Here is a 24142-nt window from a genome sequence, read left to right as displayed (position 1 = left end):
ACAACCTGATCACCTTGTAACCTTCCCAGTGCTTAGAACAGTGCTTTGCACATAGTAAGTGCTTAACAAATACCATTATTGTTATTATTATTATATATAATGATATTATTATTGGTATAATTATTATATAATTATTATTATATATAATGATAATGTGGAGCAATATCCACATGATGCTGATGACACAGCCCCTGTGCCACAGAGGGCCCGGGTTGTTATATATTAGCAAGACTGTACTAGTGGTTAGCTAATGATTATATATAATAATATATATATTATAATATTATATATGTAATATATAATATTATTATACATAATGATATTATTATATAATAGGCATGTTTCCTGCCCACAATGAGCCTATAGTCTAGAGGAGCTTAAGCACTTGGGTGAGTACAATGCAACAGAATTAGCAGGCAGGCTTCCTGCCTCTAGTGAGCTGACTTGCCCAAGGTAACACAGCAGTCCCGGAGTCAGGATTCGAATCCGGGTCTCCTGACTCACCGTTCTGTGCTCTTTCCTCTAGGCCACCCTGAATCAGTCGTAGACTGTGTCTCAACTACGCTTGCCCTGGGCTTAGACTTAGACTCTCCCTTCGCTCCTTGTTTGGGAAGGAAAACATTTCAATGTTGGTTTAAACTGACTAGCTGAGTTTCCTAGCACAGCAAATGTGACCAGTTCAAACAGTCCAGTGGTTTTCTTTGATCCCGAGGCGTCTCATATGGAGGTCAGAGGGTCTGACAATATTTGACATGACTCCAAGATTAGTGAGAAGTGAATGCAGAGAGTTCAGTAGGGGTTATACCGAAGATTCACGTTGAGGGAACAAATGCCCCGGAATCTTTTTATGTGCCTTTTGATCCGGTGCAGCCAATATGGTATACGGCTGGAAGCTTTGATAACATCCTGATGATGATGATGATTACCTCTAGAAAACACTCACCATGAGCTAAACATTTTGCTAAGTGCTAACTGCAACAAAATGAGACGGGGCCCAGACTCCTTTCCTCACAATCTGAGAAGAGCAGGTATTTTATCCCCATTTTACAGCTGAGGAAGCCGAGGCCCAGAGGGATTAAGTGACTTGTTCCCGGGCCCATTGCGGGCAAGTAGAGGAGCTGGGACTTCAACCCAGGTTTTCTGATTCCCAGTCCTGTGCCCTTTCCACTAGGCTACACTGCCTCCCTATCACGTAGTTAAAGATCAAATGACGCAACTTTTTTTAATGGTATTTGTTAAGCACTTACTATTCCTTCCTTCATTCATTCAATTGTATTTATTGAGCGTTTACTGTGTGCAGAGCACTGTACTAAGCACTTGTGCCAGGCACTGTATGAAGTGCTAGGGTAGATCCAAGCTAATCAGTCTGGACACAGTCCCTGTCCAAACATGGGGCTCACAGTCTTAATCCCCATTTTGCAAAGGAGGTAACCGAGGCCCAGAGAAGTGAAGTGACTTGTCCAAGGTCAAAAGACCAACAAGTGGCAGAGCAGGGATTAGAACCCAGATCCAGATCCCAGGCCTGTGCTCTAGCCATTAGACCACACAGCCAGAGGCACCAGGAAGGTGACAATTTGCTCCCTGTTTTTCAAGCATGGATTCTCACAATCCCATTGCCCTCACGCACGAGCAGGTAGAGAATCACATTCCCACAAGGACTAGCATAACCTAATGGAAAGAGCACAGGCCTCGGAGTCAAAGGACCTGGGTCCTAATCTCTGCTCTGCCACTTGCCTGCTGTGTGACCTTGGGCAAGTCATTTAACTTGGCTGGCCCTCAATTTTCTCATCTGTACAATGGGGACTCAGTACCTGATCTCCTTTCTACTTTGTTTGTGAGCCCTATGTGGGACAGGGGCTGTGTCATTATCATCATGCGGCTATTGCTCCATTTTCCAGGTGATTTTAGCTAACCACTAGTACACTCTTGCTAATATGTAACAACCCGGGCCCTCTGTGGGACAGGGGCTGTGTCATCAGCATCATGTGGATATTGCTCCATTTTCCTGGTGATTTTAGCTAACCACTAATACACTCTTCCTAATATGTAACAACCCGGAATCTAGGCAATATTCAACATGTGTTTGTCCCGTGGTTTTATGAAGTGGCCATATCTTTGTTAAGCACATAGTAAGGGCTTAACAAATGCCATCTGATCATCTGATAATAATAATAATAATGATAATAATGGTATTTGTTAAGCGCTTACTATGTGCAAAGCACTGTTCTAAGCGCTGGGGTGATAAAAGGTGATCAGGCTGTCCCATGTGGGGCTCACAGTCTTAATCTCCATTTTGCAGATGAGGGAACTGAGGCACAGAGAAGTTAAGTGACTCACCCAAAGTCACACAGCTGACAAGCGGCGGAGCCGGGAATCATCCTGTATCTACCTCAGTGCTTAGAACAGTGCTTAGAAATCTCTTAACAAATCCAACGATTACAATTATTAAGGGAAAGAGTACTGGCGTGGAAATCAGAGAACCTGAGTATTAATCCAAGCTCTGCCACTTGTCTGATTTGTGAACTTGAGCAGGTCTCTTCCCATCTCTGAGCCTCAGCTTCCTCATCTGCAAAAGGTATTAAATCCCTGTTCTCCCTCTTACTTAGACTGTGAGCCCCGAGTAGGACAGGGACTGTGCCCGGCATGATTGACTTGTATCTACCCCGGAGCTTAGAATGCTGCTTAGTACATAGTAAATGCTTCATAAATATAATCATCATCATCATCCACCCACTACTGGATCAAGGAATGCAAGAGGGTGAATATGAAATTGTGGAGTTAGTTGTATGGAAATATGGATTTGCAAAGAACCACGGTTGGCTTCTTCAAAGGAAAGCAGATATATTTAACTAATGAGAAAGGAAGCAGAATGAAGTTTTCCTATTCAGGTCATTGGAGAAGACTGGATTTTAAGAAAAGCGAGTACAGCTTTTAATCATTAATTCTCGTAAGATGCTTGCAATTTGAAAGTATCACCAAATAAAATAACGATGCTCAGGATTACTAAGAGAGTAATTGTTTGGGTTATTGATTTGGTGCTTTAAATCTATTTTGCCGTTTTAAATGTGTTTATTGACTGAAGTAAACACTTGCAAAGGGGCTGGGAAGGGACTTTTTAGTTGGTCTAAAATAACCTGTTGGAATACCCTTTGTGTTTTTAATTCTGCCTTTATGATTGATAGGAGACCTTAAGTAATGCCATTTCTGGGTTAAATTCAGGGTCCACTCATCTTAATGTTCTCTATATGATGGAAAACAGATTGCTTGGATGATCTATAGTCAGAAGACATAAGATGGGACTGCCTGTCTAAAATTTGATCTAAACCTTTCTTCTCCGTTCCAACATCTCTAACTTTTACTCCTCATAACCCACTTGGAACTGTCATCCCATGAATCTGTTTAAACCCTTCTTCAGCCTTTTCACTTCCCCAACTATCCCTCTAATTGCCTTTGCATTTGTTTAAATCCTTTTTGAGTTCAATTGATGCTTTCTGGGTGCCCAGTTTCCAGTGGTATAATGAATAATGAGTTCCTGAAGTAATGAGTTCCACAACCTTACTCTATGCAATGTGAATAAATGTTCAATTTTATTTTTCTTGAGTCTACCACCTTCAAGCTTCATTGGATGTCCCTTAATCCTCTGGGGCTGAATTTGGCAAGAAACAATGCCGTGTTCTTTAGTCACCCCCTTCATAGTTTTGTTACCTTGGCTGGGCCTTCCCTCAGCCTCCATCTATCCACATTGGGGTTCTAATGTTTCCAGTTTATAAAGATTACTTTCCTGGAGGCCAGCGAATATGGGTTCTAATCCCAGCTCTGCCAATCGCTAGCTGGGTGACCCTGGGCAAGTCACTTAATTTCTCTGTGCCTCACTTTTCCCACCCATAAAATGGGAATGCCGTGCTTATATCCCTATGTAGGACAGGGACTATGTCCACCCTGATTAACTTGCATCTACCCCAGTTCTCAGAACAGTGCTTGGCACACGGTAAGCGCTTAGCAAATATAACAGCAATCATCATCATCAATCATCATGTGGATATTGCTCCATTTTCCTGGTGATTTTAGCTGACCACTAGTTCACCCTTACTAGTATGTAACAACCCAGAATCTTTGCAATATTCAGGGTGTGTTTGTCCCATGGTTTTATGTAGTGGCCATATCTATGATTCTGGCATCAGTTCAGTGGTATTCTTTAGCATCCTATCAAGGAGGGCTCTGGCTGGGAACTTACCAGCAATGAAGAATAATGATGGCCATGACATGCCTTTGGTGTGCCTTTGTGTGATTTTTTTTTTAATTGCCCTGTCCATGAAGTTGTATCTTTGAATAGTACCCAGTAAGAAAATAATAAGGACCTTGGAGACATTCCAAATATTTCAGAGATAAATATGAATATAATAGTATTTACTTAGACTTAACAAAATGTACCATTTAGAGAAGATTAATTCTGGAGTCTGAGGGCAACAGAGATAGCGAAAATAGATGTCTTTGTGAAAATCAATTCTGAGGGTTGCACTCTAAATCCAGTGTTTGTTGGATAATATATACTGTTGGCTTCCACAAAGCCATCTACATTTCAAAACTGTGTATATGTGCCATTGGCAAGGAGCCATCAAGCAAGAGCGCAAGGAAAGGATGGTGCGGTATGATGATGATGATGGCATTTATTAAGCGCTTACTATGTTCAAAGCACTGTTCTAAGCGCTGGGGAGGTTACAAGGTGATCAGGTTGTCCCACGGGGGGCTCACAGTCTCAATCCCCATTTTACAGATGAGGTAACTGAGGCACAGAGAAGTTAAGTGACTTGTCCAAAGTCACATAGCTGAAAATTGGCAGAGCCGAGAATTGAACCCATGACCTCTGACTCCAAAGCCCGTGCTCTTTCCACTGAGCCACGCTGCTTCTCAACAGCGTGGAGATTTCTCTTTGTCACATTCTCAAGCATGGTAGTGTAGAAGAAGTGCTATAGGTTTGGATCTTCCACCCGAAGTGGAAGTGAATAAGAAAAAAGATTCATACGCCATCTTCAATTCAGACCAACTGGCTGTTCATTCATTCATTCATTCATTCATTCATTCATTCATTCATTCAATCGTATTTATTGAGCGCTTGTTGTGTGCAGAGCACTGTACTAAGCACTAGGAAAGTTCAGTTTGGCAACAGATATGGACAATCCCTATCCAGCAACATGCTCACAGTCTAGAAGTGGGGAGACAGAAAACAAAACAAGTAGACAGCCATCAATAGCATCAGTATAAATAGAGTTATAGATATATACATTTAATTAATAAAATAAATAGAATAATAAATATGCTCATATATACGCAAGAGCTGTGGGACAGGGAAGGGGGTAGAGCAGAGGAAGGGAGTTGAGGAGATGGGGAGGGGAGGAGGAGAAGAGGAAAACGGGGGCTTAGTCTGGGATGGCCTCCTGGAGGAGGTGATCTTTCAGTAGGGCTTTGAAGGGAGGAAGAGAGCTAGCTTGGTGGATGTGAGGAGGGAGGGCATTCCAGGCCAGAGGGAGGACATGGGCCGGGGGTCGAGGGTGGAACAGGCAAGAACGGGGCCCAGTGAGGAAGTTAGCACCAGAGGAGTGCAGTGTGCGGGCTGGGCTGTAGAAGGAGAGAAGGGAGGTGAGGTGGGAGGGGGCAAGGTGATGGAGAGCTTTGATGCCAATAGTGAGGAGTTTTTGCTTAATATGGAGGTTGATAGGCAACCACTGGAGATTTTTGAGGAGGGGGGTGACATGCCCAGAGTGTTTCTGTAGAAAGATAATCCAGGCAGCAGAATGAAGTTTAGACTGAAGTGGGGAGAGACAGGAGGTTGGGAGATCAGTAAGGATGCTGATGCAGTAATCCAGTCGGGCTAGGATGAGTGATTGTACTAACAAGGTAGTGGTTTGGATGGAGAGGAAAGGGCAGATCTTGGTGATGTTGCGAAGGTGAGACCAGCAGGTTTTGATGACGGCTTGAATGTGAGGGGTGAATGAGAGAGCGGAGTCCAGGATGACACCAAGATTGCAGCTTGTGAGACGAGAAGGATGGTAGTGCCATCCACAGTAATGGTAAAGTCAGGGAGAGGACAGGGTTTGGGAGGGGAGATAAAGAGCTCAGTCTTGGACACATTGAGTTCATGGAATAAATATAGGCTCCTGGAATGAGACCAACTTTTCATTTTGAGTGTAGGGGTGAAATTGGAGGCAGGAGTTCAATGGCACTGAGAAAAAGAAATGACGGGGAAAGGTAAGCCTAAGGTAAGCCCACTGTGGGCACGGATAATGTCTATCAACCCTGCTGCATATACTGTCCCCAAGTGCTTAGTGCAGTGCTCTGAACACAGTCAGTGCTCAATAAATACCTTTGACTAGTTGATAGGAAAAGTGGAAGCAAATGGAAGGAGGGAAGGAGAGATAAATAGGAGAAAGTAAGGAAGCAAAGGAAGGAGATATTTCCTTGACTCGCCAGCAGGTCCTGTCCTTATTTTCTTACTCCCAAGACTCATTCTGACCACTGGAGAACTTCTCACTGTAACAAAATTGCTTGGTAGTTTGTAGATAATGATGCCAAACACTTGTGTGAGATCCACACATACAGTAGAAGTGTAGCATTTCTCCCTGCATTTTTCTTACATCTGTCAAACTGCCAATTGCATGTCTGCAGTGCTGCATTTTGTTCTGAAGTTTCACGGTGATTCATGAAGGTGATGGTTGAAGATACTTTACAGTAGCCACTATGGAAATTCTAAGTTCTTGCCAGACATGAAGAGCAGTGAGATAGACATTCCCCCTGCCCTTCGCCCAGTCACAGTTTTCCCCCTTCTTGAAGATGGTCATTTAGGTGGCATTTGGAAGTTCATGGCATTTCTTTATGCTCCACATGCTGAGGAAAAACCCAAACAGACATCTAAGCGTTAAATACCCTCCTTACTTGTAGGTGGGCACACCCGATGCCAGAGCTTTGCCCTATTGTTTTGACTTGTGATTCATTTAAAGGTTGGAGTTAAGATCCCATCTTTAAATTGGCCGGTTCTGTACACTTCAAAGGGGTTTTTTCTTTGATGGTGGAAGGTATGTTCAGAAGATCACTGAAGTGTGTTTACCGTTCAGTTAAAGTGACAGTAGCTCTAGACTGTAAACTCACTGTGGGCAGGGAATGTGTTTAACAACTCTGTTGCACTGCACTCTCCCAAGCACTTAGTAGAGGGCTCTGCACTCAGTAAGTGCTCAATAATGCTACTGATGGATTGATTGATACCATTTCTGCAGGGTACCCTCCTTGTCTCTAACAAAAGACAGACCCGTCGTAACCCAGTGGAAAGAACATGAGCCTGGGAGTTTGAGGATCTGGGTTCTAATCCTGACTCTAACACTTGCCTGTTTGTGGAACTTGGGCAAATCACTTAATTTCTCATTTCCTCCTCTGTAAACTGGGGGATACAACATCTGTTTTCCCTCTAAGATTGTGAGCCCCACGTGGGACAGGGGCTGAGTGTACCCTGATGAACTTGAATTTACCCTAATGCTTAGTCCAGTTCTTGGCACATAATAAGTGCTTAACAAATATCACTATCATCTTCAGCGACAGTAGCACATATGGAGAAGCAGCGTGGCTCAGTGGAAAGAGCACGGGCTTTGGAGTCAGAGGTCATGGGTTCAAATCCCGGCTCTGCCAATTGTCAGCTGTGTGACTTTGCGCAAGTCACTTCTCTGGGCTTCAGTTCCTTCATCTGTAAAATGGGGATTAAGACTGTGAGCTCCCCGTGGGACACCCTGATCACCTTGTAACCTCCCTAATGCTTAGAACAGTGCTTTACACATAGTAAGTGCTCAACAAATGCCATCATTATTATTATTATTATACGACATCTTAGAGCCTCTTTCATAATGAGTAAAAGTCCTTGGTTTGGTAGTAGATAATAACCCAGCCCTGGATCTTTTTCAGCATTAGCATTCTACTCATAGCTAAATTTCTTATCCTTTTTTTCAATCTTATTTGCTAAGAGCATCCTATGTTCCAGGCACTGCATTAAGCGCTGGGGTAGATACAAGATAATCAGATTGGACACAATCATGTCCCACATGGGGCTTACAGTCTTAATCCTCATTTTACAGATGAAGTACCTGAGGCTCAGAGAAGTGAAGTGACTTGCCCAAGGTCACATAGCAGACAAGTCGTGGCTCAGTGGAAAGAGCACGGGCTTTGGAATCAGAGATCATGGGTTCAAATCCTGGCTCCGCCAATTGTCAGCTGTGTGACTTTGGGCAAGTCGCTTAACTTCTCTTTGTCTCAGTTACCTCATCTGTAAAATGGGGATTAAGACTGTGAATCTCCCATGGGACAACCTGATCACCTTGTAACCTCCCCAGCGCTTAGAACAGTGGTTTGCACATAGTAAGAGCTTAATAAATGCTATTATTATTATTATTATTATTATTATTATTATTATTATTAAGTGGCAGTGCCGGGATTAGAACCCAAGCCTTCTGATTTATAGGCCTGGGCCCTTTCCACTAGGCCCCTCTGCTTCTCAGTCTTGACTGCCCTTTTGAAGTGCAGGAGTATGTAGATCTCCCGTTTGCATCGAATATGAGACACTGGAAGGTAACGGTGACAAACAGCTGCACTAATATTCGAGTTATCATTTCCTCTCAGTCCACAAAATCATAGATGGCAAAATAACCCATGGACATAGAATTTATGAAGATAACCATTTTAAACGTATACCTGGTTATCTTAAAAAAGGGTGTTCTGTTTAGCTCTTGGTTCGTCATTTTCAGTTTCTGAAGAGAGACAAGATGTGAAGCATAAGAAGATGGTTTTAAGCTTGAATAGAGTTTTCATTTTGGTTTGTCAGGCCAGGAAATTCACCCCTACTTTGCCTAGCTGGTTTGTAAGTAACTGTTAATGACGCAGTTTGGTGATAAGGAGGGGGGCTCTTTTCCCTCATGTGGCAAAATGGTTCAGAGATGGGACACCCAGTTTCTTCTCTGGATCCTGTTTAGAGTCCTGAAAATATTCCCAGTTTTCCTCCAGATGCCTCCATTTATGGACATAAAATCTTCCTGATTGCTTCCTGCTTTCCTCTGGATTGGAGCCATAGTCTTTTTCCTCTTTAACCATTCAAGTCAAACTGTGTCTCAAATTTCCAATGCCATCTGAACCATGACTTGCTCTTTCAATCTCTTCACATTTGTTCCGTTGAAGGAATCTATTTCAGGACAGCCACTAAGCAAGATTTTCTCAAACTATGGCCCTTGAGTTGAGGGAGGAATAAGGAAAAACATCTTACAAATCAACAATTACTGAGGTTTTACACTGTGCAGAGTGCTGTACTATGCACTTGGGAGAATACAGCGTGACTCAGTGGAAAGAGCCCAGGTTTGGGAGTCAGAGGTCATGGGTTTGAATCCCGTCTCTACCACTTGTCAGCTGTGTGACCTGGGGCAAGCCACTTCACTTCTCTGTGCCTCAGTTACCTCTGAGGGTCTGTAAAATGGGAATTAAGACTGTGAGGCCCACGTGGGACAACCTGATCACCTTGTATCCCCCTCAGTGCTTAGAACAGTGCTTTGCACATAGTAAGCGCTTAACAAATGCCCTCATAATTATTATTATAAGATCCTTGTCCTCAAGGAGGACAGAGGGACTCTATGTGGGACAGTGCAAGCTCCTTTTTTTCATGATATTCGTTAAATACTTGCTATGAACTAGGCACTTTGTTAGCGCTGGGGTAGATATAAGCTGATTGAGTTCTTCTAGACTGTGAGCCCACTGTTGGGTAGGGACCGTCTCTATATGTTGCCAACTTGTACTTCCCAAGCGCTTAGTACAGTGCTCTGCACACAGTAAGCACTCAGTAAATACGATTGAATGAATGAATGAATGAGTTGGACACAGTCCATGCCCCAAATGGCACTCACTGTTTTTCAACCCCATTTTACAGATGAGGTAACTGAGGCCCAGAGAAGTGAAGTGATTTGCCCAGGGTCACAGAACAGACAAGGGATGGATCAGGATTAGAACCCAGGTCTTTCTGACTCCCAGGGCCGTGTTCTATCCATTAGGCCATACTGCTCCTTGAGGGCAGGTCTATTGTCTACCAACTGTACTGTATTGTACTCTTATCGTTCATTCAATCGCATTTATTGAGCGCTTACTGACTGCAGAGCACTGTACTAAGCACTTGCTCTTTTAGCGTAAACGCTCAATGAATGCCACTGATTCTGTCAATCAGTAGTTTGCATTGAGCTTTGCACATAGTAAGCACTTAACAAGTGCTATCATTATTATTATTATTATTATTATTATTATTATTATTATTATTATTATTATTATGAGCATGACTGCTACAAGGTCAAGGGCAGGGGAAGCAGCATCGCATAGTGCATAGACCACAGGCCTGGGTGTCAGGAAGTCATGGGTTCTAATTCCAGCTCCACCACTCCTCTGGTGCATAGTCTTGGGCAAGTCACTTCACTTCAGCATGGCTCAGTGGAAAGAGCACCAGCTTGGGAGTCAGAGGTCATGGGTTCAAATCCCTGCTCCGCCACTTGTCAGCTGTGTGACTCTAGGCAAGTCACTTAACTTCTTTGTGCCTCAGTTACCTCATCTGTAAAATGGGGATTATAACTGTGAGCCCCTCGTGGGACAACCTGATCAACTTGTATCCTCCCCAGCACTTAGAACTGTGCTTTGCACATAGTAAGCGCTTAATAAATGCCATGATTATTATTATTATTATTATTATTCTCTAGGCTTCAGTTACTTCATCTGTAAAAGGAGGATTAAGACTCTCTTCCTCCCTTCAAGGCCCTACTGAGAGCTCACCTCCTCCAGGAGGCCTTCCCAGACTGAGCCCCTTCCTTCCTCTCCCCCTCGTCCCCCTCTCCATCCGCCCCATCTTACCTCCTTCCCTTCCCCACAGCACCTGTATATATGTATATATGTTTGTACATATTTATTACTCTATTTATTTATTTATTTATTTTACTTGTACATATCTATTCTGTTTATTTTATTTTGTTAGTATGTTTGGTTTTCTCTCCCCCTTTTAGACTGTGAGCCCACTGTTGGGTAGGGACTGTCTCTATATGTTGCCAAGTTGTACTTCCCAAGCGCTTAGTACAGTGCTCTGCACACAGTAAGTGCTCAATAAATACGATTGATGATGATGACTGTGAGCCCATGGGACAGGGACTGTGTCCAACCCAAAATGGCTTGTATCCACCCCAGCACTTAGTTCAGCACCTGGCAGATAGTGAGCACTTAAATACCACAATTATCAAAGTGGCCACAAAGCTGGTGGAGTGGGTGGCGTGAGAACAGGAGTCTCGTACATCACTGGAGGGAGGCGGAACTCCATCACGATCTCTTGGCAAGACTCGTCTGGTATCTACACATTGCCAACCTCTGTTTGGCTTGCCCATCTAGAAACTATCTTCAAAAATACGTGCGGCACCAGGGTTGACATGTGGGAAATACTCATACACTCCCCTGAGCTCCTATTCACACATCACTTAGGGTCCTCTGAGGCTTGTGATTTTTAGCTATTTGTATGTTGAATATCTGTGGTCATATTGCCTAGCTGCTAGAGTTTTAGACCCCTTGAGGGCAGATGCTACTTCTTGTTTTCTCCTTTTAATTACCCACAGCAATCTCCACAGTTTACGCTCAATAAACACTGCTGAATGACTGACTGAATGATTTGAAGCACAGTAGCAGCAATCAACCAGAACCACACAGATTGCTTTGGTGACCGTATATTTGCCTCACAAATATAAACGCGGTGATTTTCTAAGGTTTTTGGCTGCCAATTCATAAAACTGAGCATTCCCACTGTATTTGGTACAAGTCCATTGAATTTTACCCAGGTTTTGCTTCTGTCAGAGTCTGGAAGGGAGAAAGCACCAGAAGTTATTGATGAAATTGGAGATAGTGTCAATAGTATAATAATTACAGTGCTTTCAAGTGCTTTCAGTGTTACAATCACTGTGCTAAATTCTGGGTGAGGTACAAGACCATTGGATCGGACTTATTCTCTGTTCCGCCCAGAGCTCAAGATTTAAGAGGTAGGAAGAAAAGATAGCTGTCTTATCTTTATTTTATAGATGAGGAAACTGAGGCCTAGAGAGATTAAGTAATTAACCTAAGGTCATTTGCTTATTTATTAAGTGCTTACTGTATGCAAAGCAATATCAAGTGTTTGAGAGTACAATAACAATTAAAGATACAATGTCTGCCCTTGAGAAGTTTATAATCTAATCAGGGGACAGTGTCTCACTCTGTTACATTGTACTCTTCCAAGTGCATACTGTAGTGCTCTGCCGTGGTAAGTGCTCAATACATACAGTTGATTGATTATTTCCTTTTTCTACCACAACTCAACTCACACACATCTTCATAATAATAATAATGATAATAATAATAATAATGATAATGGTATATGGTAAGTGCTTACTATGTGCCAGGCACTGTACTGATGAGAAGCAGCGTGGCGCAGTGCAAAGAGCACAGGCTTTGGAGTCAGAGGTCATGGGTTCAAATCCCGGCTCCGCCACTTATCAGCTGTGCGACTTTGGGCAAGGCACTTAACTTCTCAGTTACCTCATCTGTAAAATGGGGATGAAGACTGTGAGCCCCACGAGGAACAACCTGATCACCTTGTAACCTCCCCAGTGCTTAGAACAGTGCTTTGCACATAGTAAGCGCTTAATAAATGCCATCATTATTATTATCATTACCAAGCGCAGAGGTGGATTCAAGCAGAATGGTTGGACACAGTTCCTGACCCATGTGGGGCTCACAGTCTCAATCCCCATTTTACAGATGAGGTAACTGAGGCCCAAAGAAGTGAAGTGACTTGCCCAAGGTCACACAGCAGACAAGTGGCAGAGCCAGGATAAGAGCGCATGACTTTTTGCCAACTAGGCCCATGCCCTAGCCACTATGCCATGCTGATGCTGCTTCTCTTCCAGTGCCAACCTACTCAGAGTGTCTTGTTCTCATTCTCTCTCTCTGTCTCTGTCTTTGTCTCTCTCTCTCACCTGGAACTCCTTCCCCCTTTCATTCATTCAGTCGTATTTATTGAGCGCTTACTCATTCATTCAATCGTATTTATTGAGCGCTTACTGTGTGCAGAGCACTGTACTAAGCGCTTGGGAAGTACAAGTTGGCAACATATAGAGACGGTCCCTACCCAACAGTGGGCTCACAGTCTAGAAGTGTGCAGAACACTGCACTAATCAATCAATCAATCAATCAATCGTATTTACTGAGCGCTTACTGTGTGCAGAGCACTGTACTAAGCGCTTGGGGAGTACAAGTTGGCAACATATACAGACAGTCCCTACCCAACAGTGGGCTCACACTAAGCGCTTGGGAAGTACAAGTTTTTTCTCCAGTTGCTCTCCCCACCTTATAAGCTTACTTAAATCACATCTTCTTCAGGAAGCCGTCTCTCATTGTGGTCAGGGAGTGTATCTGCTAATTCTGTTATATTGCAATCTCCCAAATGCTTAGTACAGTGCTCTGCACATAGTAAGCACTCAATAAATGCCATTAATCTATCACTTCCCTTCCCTATTACCCCCACCTACTGTCTCATCTATGTTCTTTAGTTCTTACCTTCTGAACACCTGAGGACTCACCCCTCCCTCCTCTACCTTCCATCTATCTTTAACTCTTTTCCTGCTTCCCCTTGTAATTTATTTTAATGTTTGTCTCTCCCACTAGATTACAAGCTCCTTGAGGGCAGGAATCAGATCTATTGTATGCTCTCCAGAGCTTCTTTCAGTACTCTGCCCAAAGTAAGAGCTTAATAATGGACTGATAAGGCAAAGAGAGGCACAAAGTCTAGAATTCATTCAATCGTATTTATTGAGGGCTTACTGTGTGCAGAGCACTGTACTAAGCACTTGGCACTATACTAAGCACTTAGCACTGTACCATGTGCTTATCAATGGGAGCAACTGGTATAAGGAAGCTTATGAAGCCTTGAACAAACAAATTTGTCAAAGAATAAGCAGAATATGTGAATCAATATACAGTCAAGTGCTGAGAGGGTGTATTATTATTAAGGTACTTGTTAAGTGCTCGCTATTCATTCGTTTGTTCAGTAGTATTTATTGAGCACTTACTGTGTGCAAAACACTGTACTAAGAGCTTGGGAGAGTGCAATATAACAATAAACAGGCACCTTCCCATCTCACAGTGAGCTTACTGTCTAGACTCTTCTAGACTGTGAGCCCACTGTTGGGTAGGGACCGTCTCTATGTTGCCAACTTGTACTTCCCAAGCTCTTAGCACAGTGCTCTGCACACAGTAAGCACTCAATAAATTGATTGATTGATTAGAGACGAGCTTATTATGTGTCAGACACTCTTCCAAATGCTGGAGTGTTTTTTAATGCTGTCAAGTCATCTCTGCTCCATAGTGACGCCATGGGCACATCTCCCCGAGAATGCCCCGCTCTACATCTGCAATCGTTCTGGTAGCGTATCCATAGAGTGTTCTCGGGAAAAATCTGGACAAGGTTTTCCATTGCCTTCTCCTGCATAATAAACTTGAGTCTCCACCCTCAACTCTCTCCCATGCGGCCGCTGCCCAGCACTGGTGAGTTTTGACTTCCAACAGATTGCCTGCCACTCGCTAGCCACCGGCCATGCTAGGAGTGGAATTGGTATTCCTCTGCTTGACTTTCCCTCCCACAGCTGAGACTGGTAGAGTACTGGAAACTCTCCAGGTGCCACCTGGGGAGGGAAAATGCTTGAGTAGATACAAGCTAATTCATTCATTCAATAATATTTATTGAGCGCTTACTGTGTGCCGAGCACTATTCTAAGCTCTTGGGAAGTACAAGTTAGCAACATATAGATACGGTCCCCACCGAACAGCTAATCAGGTTGGACACAGTTTTTATCTTAGATAGGGTTCTCAGTCTTAATCCTCATTTTCCAGATGAGATAACTGAGGCTCAGAGAGGTGAAATGTCTTGCCCAAAGTATCACAGGAAATAAGTGGCAGAGCTAGGATTAGAACCCAGGTCCTTTGACTGCCAGTCCCGCTGCGGATCTCTGTCTGTCTTTTATTTTTACCAGCATCGCTGGTAATATGTTTGTACATATTTATTACTCTGTTTTTTTATTTATGTATTTTACTTGTACATATCTATCCTATTTATTTTATTTTGTTAGTATGTTTGGTCTTGTTCTCTGTCTCCCCCTTTTAGACTGTGAGCCCACTGTTGGGTAGGGACTGTCTCTATATGTTGCCAATTTGTACTTCCCAAGCGCTTAGTACAGTGCTCTGCACATAGTAAGCACTCAATAAATACGATTGATGATGATGATGATGATGATGATCGCGCTGGGTGGACCGTCAGTAGATAAAACGTGCTCTCGGTTTCTGATACAGGAAGAACATACTCCGGTTCCTGGATGCGGAAAGAGATGTCTCCGTGGTGAAGAGCAGTTTCAAGCTGGGAGACGTGATCCACTATGTGTTGGACCGACGTCGCACCCTCAACATCTCTCAGGACTTACACAGACTCCTCCCCGAGGTCTCCCCCATGAAAAACCGGCGCTTCAAAACCTGCGCCGTGGTTGGAAACTCCGGCATTCTGCTGGAGAGCGAATGCGGCAAGGAGATCGACAAGCACGACTTTGTCATCAGGTGAGCGTCCACCTCCGAGCGGACGTCCATTCCGACTGTTTCTTGGGGTGCAGGGGGCAGGGGGAGATGCCGGCGGAAATGTTCAACCTTCGCTTACAATTGTAGAATTTTGTCTAGCGTCAGACACATCTCTTCGACGACAGGCCTTTTCTTTCTGGCGCCAAATGTAAGCATCTTTGGGGATAGGATATTTTGATTATTGAAAGGGAAATTATTTTGTTTTGATTAAGCACTTACTGTGGGCCAAACATTATGCTATTGTGTGTGAAGTACTACTATTTCAGAATTTTGCTTAGAGCCACAGAGACACAGGTCTGCAGCAACGACCTTTATCTTTCTGACGCCGAATGTACACATCTTTTGGGAGAGAATATTTTGATTTCTATGTTGAAAGGGAAATTGCTTATTTATTATGGTATTGATTAAGCACTTACTCTGCACCAAGCATTGTGCTATATTCAGATTAATCTGGTTAGACACAGTTCCTGATGCACAGGGGACACCCAGCCAAACAGGGAGGGTGAACAGGTGTTTAATTCCTGTTTTACAGATGAAGAGACTGAATCACAGAAAAGTGAAGGGATTTGCCCAAGATTCCACAGCACAGGGAAGCAGGGAAGCAGCATGGCCTGTGGAGAGAGAAGAGGACTGAGAGTCAGAAGGACCTGGGATCTAATCCCTGCTCTGCCAGTTATTTGCTGTATGACCTTGGGCAAGTCACTTAATTTCTCCGTGCCTCAGTTGCCTCATCTGTAAAATGGGGATTAAGACCGTGAACCCATGTGGAACAGAGAAAGTGTCAACCTGATTAGCTTATATCTATCGGGTCACTTAGGTAATCAGAGCAGACCGTCCCTTGTCCCTTGCAGGGCTTACAGACTTTTCATTTTATTTATTTTGGCCAGACAGTGTACGTCAGATGTTGGCCAACCAGTATGGAAGAGTGTGGGTCCTCTTGGGATACGGTGTGGATGGAAGTGGAGGCGGTAACAGCAGAGAGAGAAGCCTGGCCAAATCAGGCATAGTTTTGGAGCACTTTTTGCGTGCAGAGCACTGTACTAAGTGCTTGGGGGAGTACAATATAGCAGAGTTGGTAGACACATTCCCTGCCTATAAGGAGTTTACAGTCTAGAGGGGAAAAGAGCGTGGGCATGGGAGATATGGGGCCTGAGTTCTAATCATGATTCAATCAATCAAACCTATTTTTGGAGCACTTACTGTGCACAGAGCACTGTATTAAGCACTTAGGAGAGTACGATATGGCAGAGTTGGTAGATACATTCCCTGTCCACAAGGAATTTACAGTCTAGAGGGGGAAAGGACGTGGGCCTGGGAGACATGGGACTTTAATTCTAATACTGGTTCAATCAAATGATCGTATTTATTGAGCACTTACTGTGTGTAGAACACTCCACTAAGTGCGATTTTGGGGCTTCCCAGTCAGTGCCGGAGAGCCTGCCATGTGACCCTGGGAAAGTCACTTAATTTCCCTTTGTCTCAGTTTCCTCATCTGTGAAATGAAGATCAAATACATCTTCTTCATCCCCTTTTGATTATGAGTCTCCTGTAGGGTAAGGACTAGTCTGACCTGTTTTCTTGAATTTACCCCAGTGCTTAGTGCCTAGTAAATGCCAAACAAATACCATAATGATTATTGTTATTATTTAAACCCAGCGCACAGTCAGCTGACACGTGGTCCACGATCCAGAGACCGAACTTCTGGGAAGGAGGAATTACTTGATATTTGGAATTCAGTCAGGGACCTCATAATCTTCAGATTTTTTCAGAGGGTGTGGGAGATCTGAGAATTCACTGTTTATTCAACGCTGGGCTCCCCTAGGAGCAACAGCATGGCACATCTGTCGTGCATATATGATCAGCTGCTCTTTCTCTTCTTTCTTTTCCCTCGATGAAGGTTGGAGTGGAGAAGCCCAAATTCTAAGTGCAAAATCTGGGCTAGAAAGTCTGCAGCTTGTTTTTTTTTTTCTATTAAGAAATAGCCATCCTGGTTTATTGTGGTAATTTCTGGGATTATTGGGAATTGATTTTTCCAGAGCTAGCAGCTTGAGTAGTCTTCTGACAGGTTACCAGAAACTCTCATTACAGAAGCATCGTGACCTAGAGGATAAGCATCGTCCTGGGAGCCAGGGCACCTGGGTTCTAAACTCTGCTCTGCCACTTCCTCGCTCTGTGACCTTGGGCAGGTCACTTAACTTCTGTGTGCCTCAGTTTCCTCAACTGCAAAATGGGGATTCAGTGCTTGTTCTCCCTCCTAATTAGACTTGTGAGCCCCATGCGGGACAGGGACTGAATCCAGCTTCATTAACTGGTAGCTACTCCAGTACTTCAAACACACAGTAAGCGCTTAACAGATACCATAAAAAAATAGACTGCAATATAACCTATTGTATGATTTAACACTGAAACTGAATTATATCTAGCTAGTGGTGCTGAGTTAAGATCAGCTACTTTACATCTTCAAAGATGCTAATAAGCGTGGGAACGAACCCGCTCGCTTCCCTTTAGAAGAAGTGTGAGGAGCAGAAATGTTCAGGAGGAGTGGAAAGCCCTACTCCTACATTTTGTAGGTATGAGTCAGTTCCATGGTACGGGATTCATGGTGGGGAAGCAGCATGGCATAGTGGATAGAGCACGGGCCTGGGTGTCAGGAAGTCCTGGGTTCTAATCCTGGGTCCACCACTTGTCTACTGTGTGACCTTAGGCAAGTCACTTCACTTCTCTGTGTCTCAGTTACCTCATTGGTAAAATGGGGCTCAAGATCGTGAGCCCCATGTGGGACAGGGACCGTGTCCAACCTGATTTACGTCTGTCCACCCCAACATTTAGTACAGTGCCTGACACCTAGTAAGCATTTAACAAATACCAGTATCATTATTATTAGTAGTCACTGATTTGTTCAGGGTATTGGTGAATGGGCATTGGCCTGAGATGTTTGACTTTCCATTCTTACTGACTTATTGCCATTACTTCATCGGACAGTTACCCACGATCAACTTTTTGGGGATTTGAGTGTAATGCTATCTCACATAGGAAGATCAGATAACTTCAGAGTGACTCTGTGGAAAGAGGATGAGTTCGGGAGTCAGGAGACCCTGGTTCTAGTTCGAACTCTGCCACTGGCCTGCAGCATGATCTTGGACAAACCACTTAATCACTCTGGGCCTCAGTTTACTCATCTATAAAATGGGGATTAGATAGATTGTGAGCCCTGTGTGGAACAGGGACTATATCCTATATTCATTCAATCACATTTATTGAGCTCTTACTGTGTGCAGAGCACTGTACTAAGCACTTGGAAAATACAAATCAGCAACGTATAGAGACGGTCCCTACCCAGCATGGGCTCACGGTCTAGAAAAGCACTTAACCAATATCATAAAACTAATATAAATTCACACTTGCACTTAGTACATTATCAGTGTGTAATAAATGTCATAATCATTATAAGACAAGCCACTGTGCAGATCTGCAGACAATGATAGTTGTGGTATTTGTTAAGCATTTACTAAGTACCAAGCACTGTACTAAATATAGGATTCATTCTTTCAATCGTATTTAGTGAGTGCTTACTGTGTGCAGAGCACTGTACTAAGCGCTTGGGAAGTACAAGTTGGCAACACATAGAGACGGTCCCTACCCAACAGTGGGCTCACAGTCTAGAAGACTAGGATAAGTAATAATAATAATAATGATAATAAAAATGATGGTATTTGTTAAATGTCTACTATGTGCCAAGCACTTTTCTAAGCACTGGAGTAGATACAAGGTGCTCAAGTTGTCCCACGTGGGGCTCACAGTCTTAATCCCCATTTTACAGATGAGGTAACTGAGGCACAGAGAAGTGAAGTGACTTGCCCAAAGTCACACAGCTGTGTCTCTGTCCCACATGGGACACTGTCTAGACTATATGGAGAAGCAGCGTGGCTCAGTGGAAAGAGCCCGGGCTTTGGAGTCAGAGGTCATGGGTTCAAATCTCTGCTCCACCACTTGTCAGCTGTGTGACTTTGGGCTAGTCACTTCACTTCTCTGGGCCTCAGTTACCTCATCTGTAACATGGGGATGAAGACTGTGAGCCCACTGTGGGACAACCTGATCACCTTGTAACCTCCCCAGCGCTTAGAACGGTGCTTTGCACATAGTAAGCGCTTAATAAATGCCATCATTATTATTATTATTATTATAAGCTAGTTATGGGCAGGGAATGTGTATGTTTATTGTTTTGTATTAAATAAATATGTTTATTTATTTTGTATTCTCCCAAGTACTTAGGACGGTGCTCTGCACACAGTAAGCGCTCAATAAATATGACTGAATTAATGAACATGCGGCTCTCAGTCTAAGAGGGAGGACAGGTGGATGAGGAAACCGAGGCACAGAGAAATGACTTGATTCTTCCTAGGTCCCACAGCAGGCAAATGGCAGAGCTGGGATTAGAACCCAGGTCCTCTGACTCTCCGGCCTGTCCCTTCCCACTGGGCTACACTGCTTCCCCTGCCACCACTCTTTATGGAATACACGGTTCTCTCCGTGACAGGGATATTCACTTGTCTCCCAATTTGATCAGAGATTTTGCCGTTCCTTGAAGCAGTATGGTTCTTCTCTTATTGATGGACTGCGTCTCTGGCTTCCAACCACCTTCTGGAACCAGAGATGAAAATGGGCCAGACAGCCATCGTAATGTCTGAAATCTTCGTTTTGCTCATTTTCTTCCGAGGGGAAGCCTGGGACAGGATGGACTATTGTTCACATCCCAGAATTGCTCACTGAGTCAGGTCTTTTCCTGTCTACCAAGATCCAGCCAACTCCCTCCCTGATCTCAGTATCCCAGCCCATCCTGCCCAACATCCTCCAAATTTCTTAATTAGACCCCGTGTCCAATAATAGAAATGTAATAATTATAGTATTGGTTAAGCACTTACTACGTGCGAGGTACGGTGCTAAGCGCTACCTTGAATACAAGCAAATTGGGTTGGACATAGTCCCTGTCCCACATGGAGCTCAGAGTCTCAATCCCTATTTTACGGATGAGAAACTGAGGCGCAGAGAAGTGAGGTGACTTGCCCAAGGTCCCACAGCAGACAAGTGGAGGAATCGGGATTAGAACCCAGGTCCTTCTGATTCCCAGGCCCTCTAGGCCATGCTGCAAGTGGTTCTTTAAAAGCCCCGTTCTTCTAGGACAGCTGCAAATCAGACACTTTTAAAAACTGCATTGACAATATATCTCTGCATTTTATAGACACCCAGGAACCCTAACACACACACAAATGCATGCACACTCTATTCAGCCATCTGAAACCCATCTCCCCTAACCAGAATTACCTGCATAGAGCAATTTATTTCTCTGGAATATTTCACAGATCTGCAGCCCATGCACCGTCCCTGAAGAACATTTCCAAAGAGCAGTAGAAAATCCATTACTCATCACCTCCATCATCCCAGTGGATTGCAGATGTGGACTTCATTCATTCATTCAATCAATCGTATTTATTGAGTGCTTACTGTCTGCAGAGCACTGTACTGTTTTTGAAACCCAAAGTCTCAGATTCTGGAGTGACTTTGTAACTGAATCAATAGGTGCAAAGGAAGATAATCCTGTTTTTCATAAAGAAGTTGATCAAAATCAGGTCTCTGAGTAATGGGAATTGCATCCTGTAGAATAATAATAATGGAATTTGTTAAGGGCCTAAAACGGGCCAGGAAGTGGACTAAGTGCTGGGGTGGATACGGGCAAATCGGGTTGGATGCAGTCCCTATCCTGCGCACCAGATGTGGTAACTGAGGCACAAAGAAGTGAAGCGACTTGTCCAAGGCCACAGCAGACAAGTGGCAGACCCGGGATTAATAATAATAAATGTGGCATTTGTAAAGTGCTTACTATATGCCAGTACTAAGCGCTGGGGTGGATACAAGCAAATCAGGCTGGACACAGTCCCTGTCCCACGTGGGGCTCACAGTCTTAATCCCCATTTTTCAGATGAGGGAACTGAGGCCCAGAGAAGTAAAGTGGCTTGTCCAAGGTCACACAGCAGAGAAGTGGAGGAGCCGGGATTAGAACTCATGACCTTCTGACACCCAGGGCCATGCTCTATCCACTACGCCCTGCTGCTTCCCGTGCAGCTTAAGTACCCTCCCACTCCTTCTAGACTGTGAGCCCGTTTTTGGGTAGGGACCGTCTCTATATGTTGCCGACTTGTACTTCCCAAGTGCTTAGTCCAGTGCTCTGCACACAGTAAGCGCTCAATAAATACGATTGAATGAATGAATTGCTAGCCTTAGCGTGTGATCGCCACAAATGATGAAGATCATTAGAAGAGAAACCGAGAAGGGCATGAAGCCGGCCAGAAGGTCAGGCCCAGAAATGCAGAGGTCAGTTTTGGAGTCAGAGGATTCACTTGGGGTTGGTTCATTCTTGTTTACCTCCCCACTCGCCACCACTCCCACTATGGGGTGTGAGGCCGAAAACAGCATCAGGAAAACTGCAAGCGGGATCAGATTCAGACTTCCTCTGGGAGCTGGGTCCTGGAGTTGCAGTATTGGGAATATGATAATCTTTGTCCGCCACGTCATTCTGCATCTGGGTTACTAAACAGCTGGTGAACAAGAAGAGACACAAGTGGAGGCAGGTTATTCCCCGCAGCCTGAGGTGGATCGGTTTATTATCTGATTTCTTACAACACTGATTTCCTCCTCCTTCACAGAGTGACAGGTGTTTGGCAGTTAAAGAGCCTTTTCCTCCTACATTATAAAACTGCTGGGCAGTGGGATTTACCACCGGGTGTGCAAAAGGATCGATATTTAGGTAGAAGACTATTAAAGAGTACATTTTCCCTGTCTGTTTTTCTTTATTTCCGTCAGTTCTTGTCCGCCTGTCAGTCTCTCACTCTTTGGCTTTCTCTTTCTGGGTCTCTCTGTTTCTCCCTGTTTCTATTTCTCTCTCTGTTTCTCTCTCACTCTCTCTCTCTCCCTCTCTCTAATGGCATCCCACATTTACTCTCTCTCGCAGTGACTTTTTGGTCCAGAGAAGGATGAAATAATAACAACTGTTATTAAGCCTTGCTTTGTGCCAAACTGTACTAAGCCCTTAGGTAGATACCAGATAATCAGTACTGACACAGTCCCTGTCCCACAAGGGCTCACAAGATTAGTAGGAGGAATAACATGTATTGAAGCCCCCATTTTAAAGGTGAGGAAACCAAGGCACAGAAAAGTTAAGTGAGGTGCCCAAGGCCACACAGCTGACAAGTGGTAAAATCAGGATTGGAACTCATGTTCTTTCCATTAGAACACAGTGCTTCCAATTGAAAGATTGATTGATTCAAACTAACGGATGAATTTCTGCAAGTTTTTGAGACCATGGTCTTTAGCCATCTTTGACATCCAAGGGAGCAGAAAAGGGAATGGAGGCCACAGGATAAGAAGGCCCTAACCCGGCTAGGCTTTGGAATCACAGGGCAGAGGGCAGAAGGCACTTTTAATGGTTTTGTTAAGTGTTTATTATGTGCCAGGCAGTGTTCCACAATTATTATTGTTATTACTGCAATCTAATTGGGGAGACATAAAATCGTTTACCTGAATGGAGAGAAAGAGGAAGAACAAAGCTTCAGCTGATAATAGCCAGAGTTTGGAAAAGTGACTAGATGAAATGAGCAGGGAAGGAAAGAAGCAGGGAAAGAAACATTTACTCCATCTCGAGGCACTGGATGTGGTTTTCCAGGCAGGGCTGTTTAGAGTTGGACTCATCCTCCAAAAAGCCTTCCCTAACTAAGCCCTCCAAACTCTTCTCCCACTCCCTTCTGCGTCGCCCTGACTTGCTCCCTTTGTTCATCCCCCATCCCAGCCCCACAGCATCCATGCCCACAACTTTAATTTGATTTAGTTATATTAATGTCTGTCTCCCCCTCTAGACTGTAAGTTCGTTGTGGCATGGAATGTGTCTATTGTGCTGTTCCATTGTACTCTCCTAAACGCTTAATATGGTGCTCCGCACAGGGAAAGTACTCAATGAATATGATTGACTGACTGGAGTGGAACAGTAGCCCAACGGGATGGGAAGGATGCTCAGAGAAGTAAGGTGACTCGCCCAAGGTCATACAGCGGACAAGTGGCTGAGTTGGGATTAGTACCCACGATTTTGTGACTTCCAGGCACTAGAGGGAAGGGATTACCAGTCATCCACATCTACTTCACACCCAGAGATAGACTGTCGCAGTCAATAGCATCCTCTTTGAATTTGAAGGACAGCAAAGGCTATGAATAGCAAAAGGAATTGGTGATTTTACTTGGTCTGATCGTTTTCTATTGTTTGAAAGGGTTTGCTGGAAACCGATTGGCATGCTGAGTGAAAGGCATTAGAGGGTAGAAAAGGGACTATAAAATGAAGAGTCAGGAGAAGGTGGTTCTTTCTGCAGTGACTTCAGAAAATCACTAATCTTTCAGAGGTTTATGGCTC

General features: G+C 44.0%; 1 protein-coding gene across 1 annotated transcript in view; it reads left to right on the top strand.

The window, feature by feature from the left end:
* Window positions 1-24142, top strand: part of ST8SIA4 (ST8 alpha-N-acetyl-neuraminide alpha-2,8-sialyltransferase 4) — a 170699-nt gene that overhangs the window by 47259 nt on the left and 99298 nt on the right. The window contains exon 3 of the mRNA XM_038765804.1: window positions 15415-15672. Within this exon, the coding sequence (XP_038621732.1) occupies window positions 15415-15672 (258 nt within the window). The remainder of the gene's footprint in view (window positions 1-15414; window positions 15673-24142) is intronic.

Source organism: Tachyglossus aculeatus, chromosome 23 (genome assembly GCF_015852505.1).
Source record: "Tachyglossus aculeatus isolate mTacAcu1 chromosome 23, mTacAcu1.pri, whole genome shotgun sequence".
Classification (NCBI taxonomy): Eukaryota; Metazoa; Chordata; class Mammalia; order Monotremata; family Tachyglossidae; genus Tachyglossus; species Tachyglossus aculeatus.
Note: the sequence above shows the minus strand (reverse complement) of the source record. Positions and strands in the feature narration are given on the sequence as shown.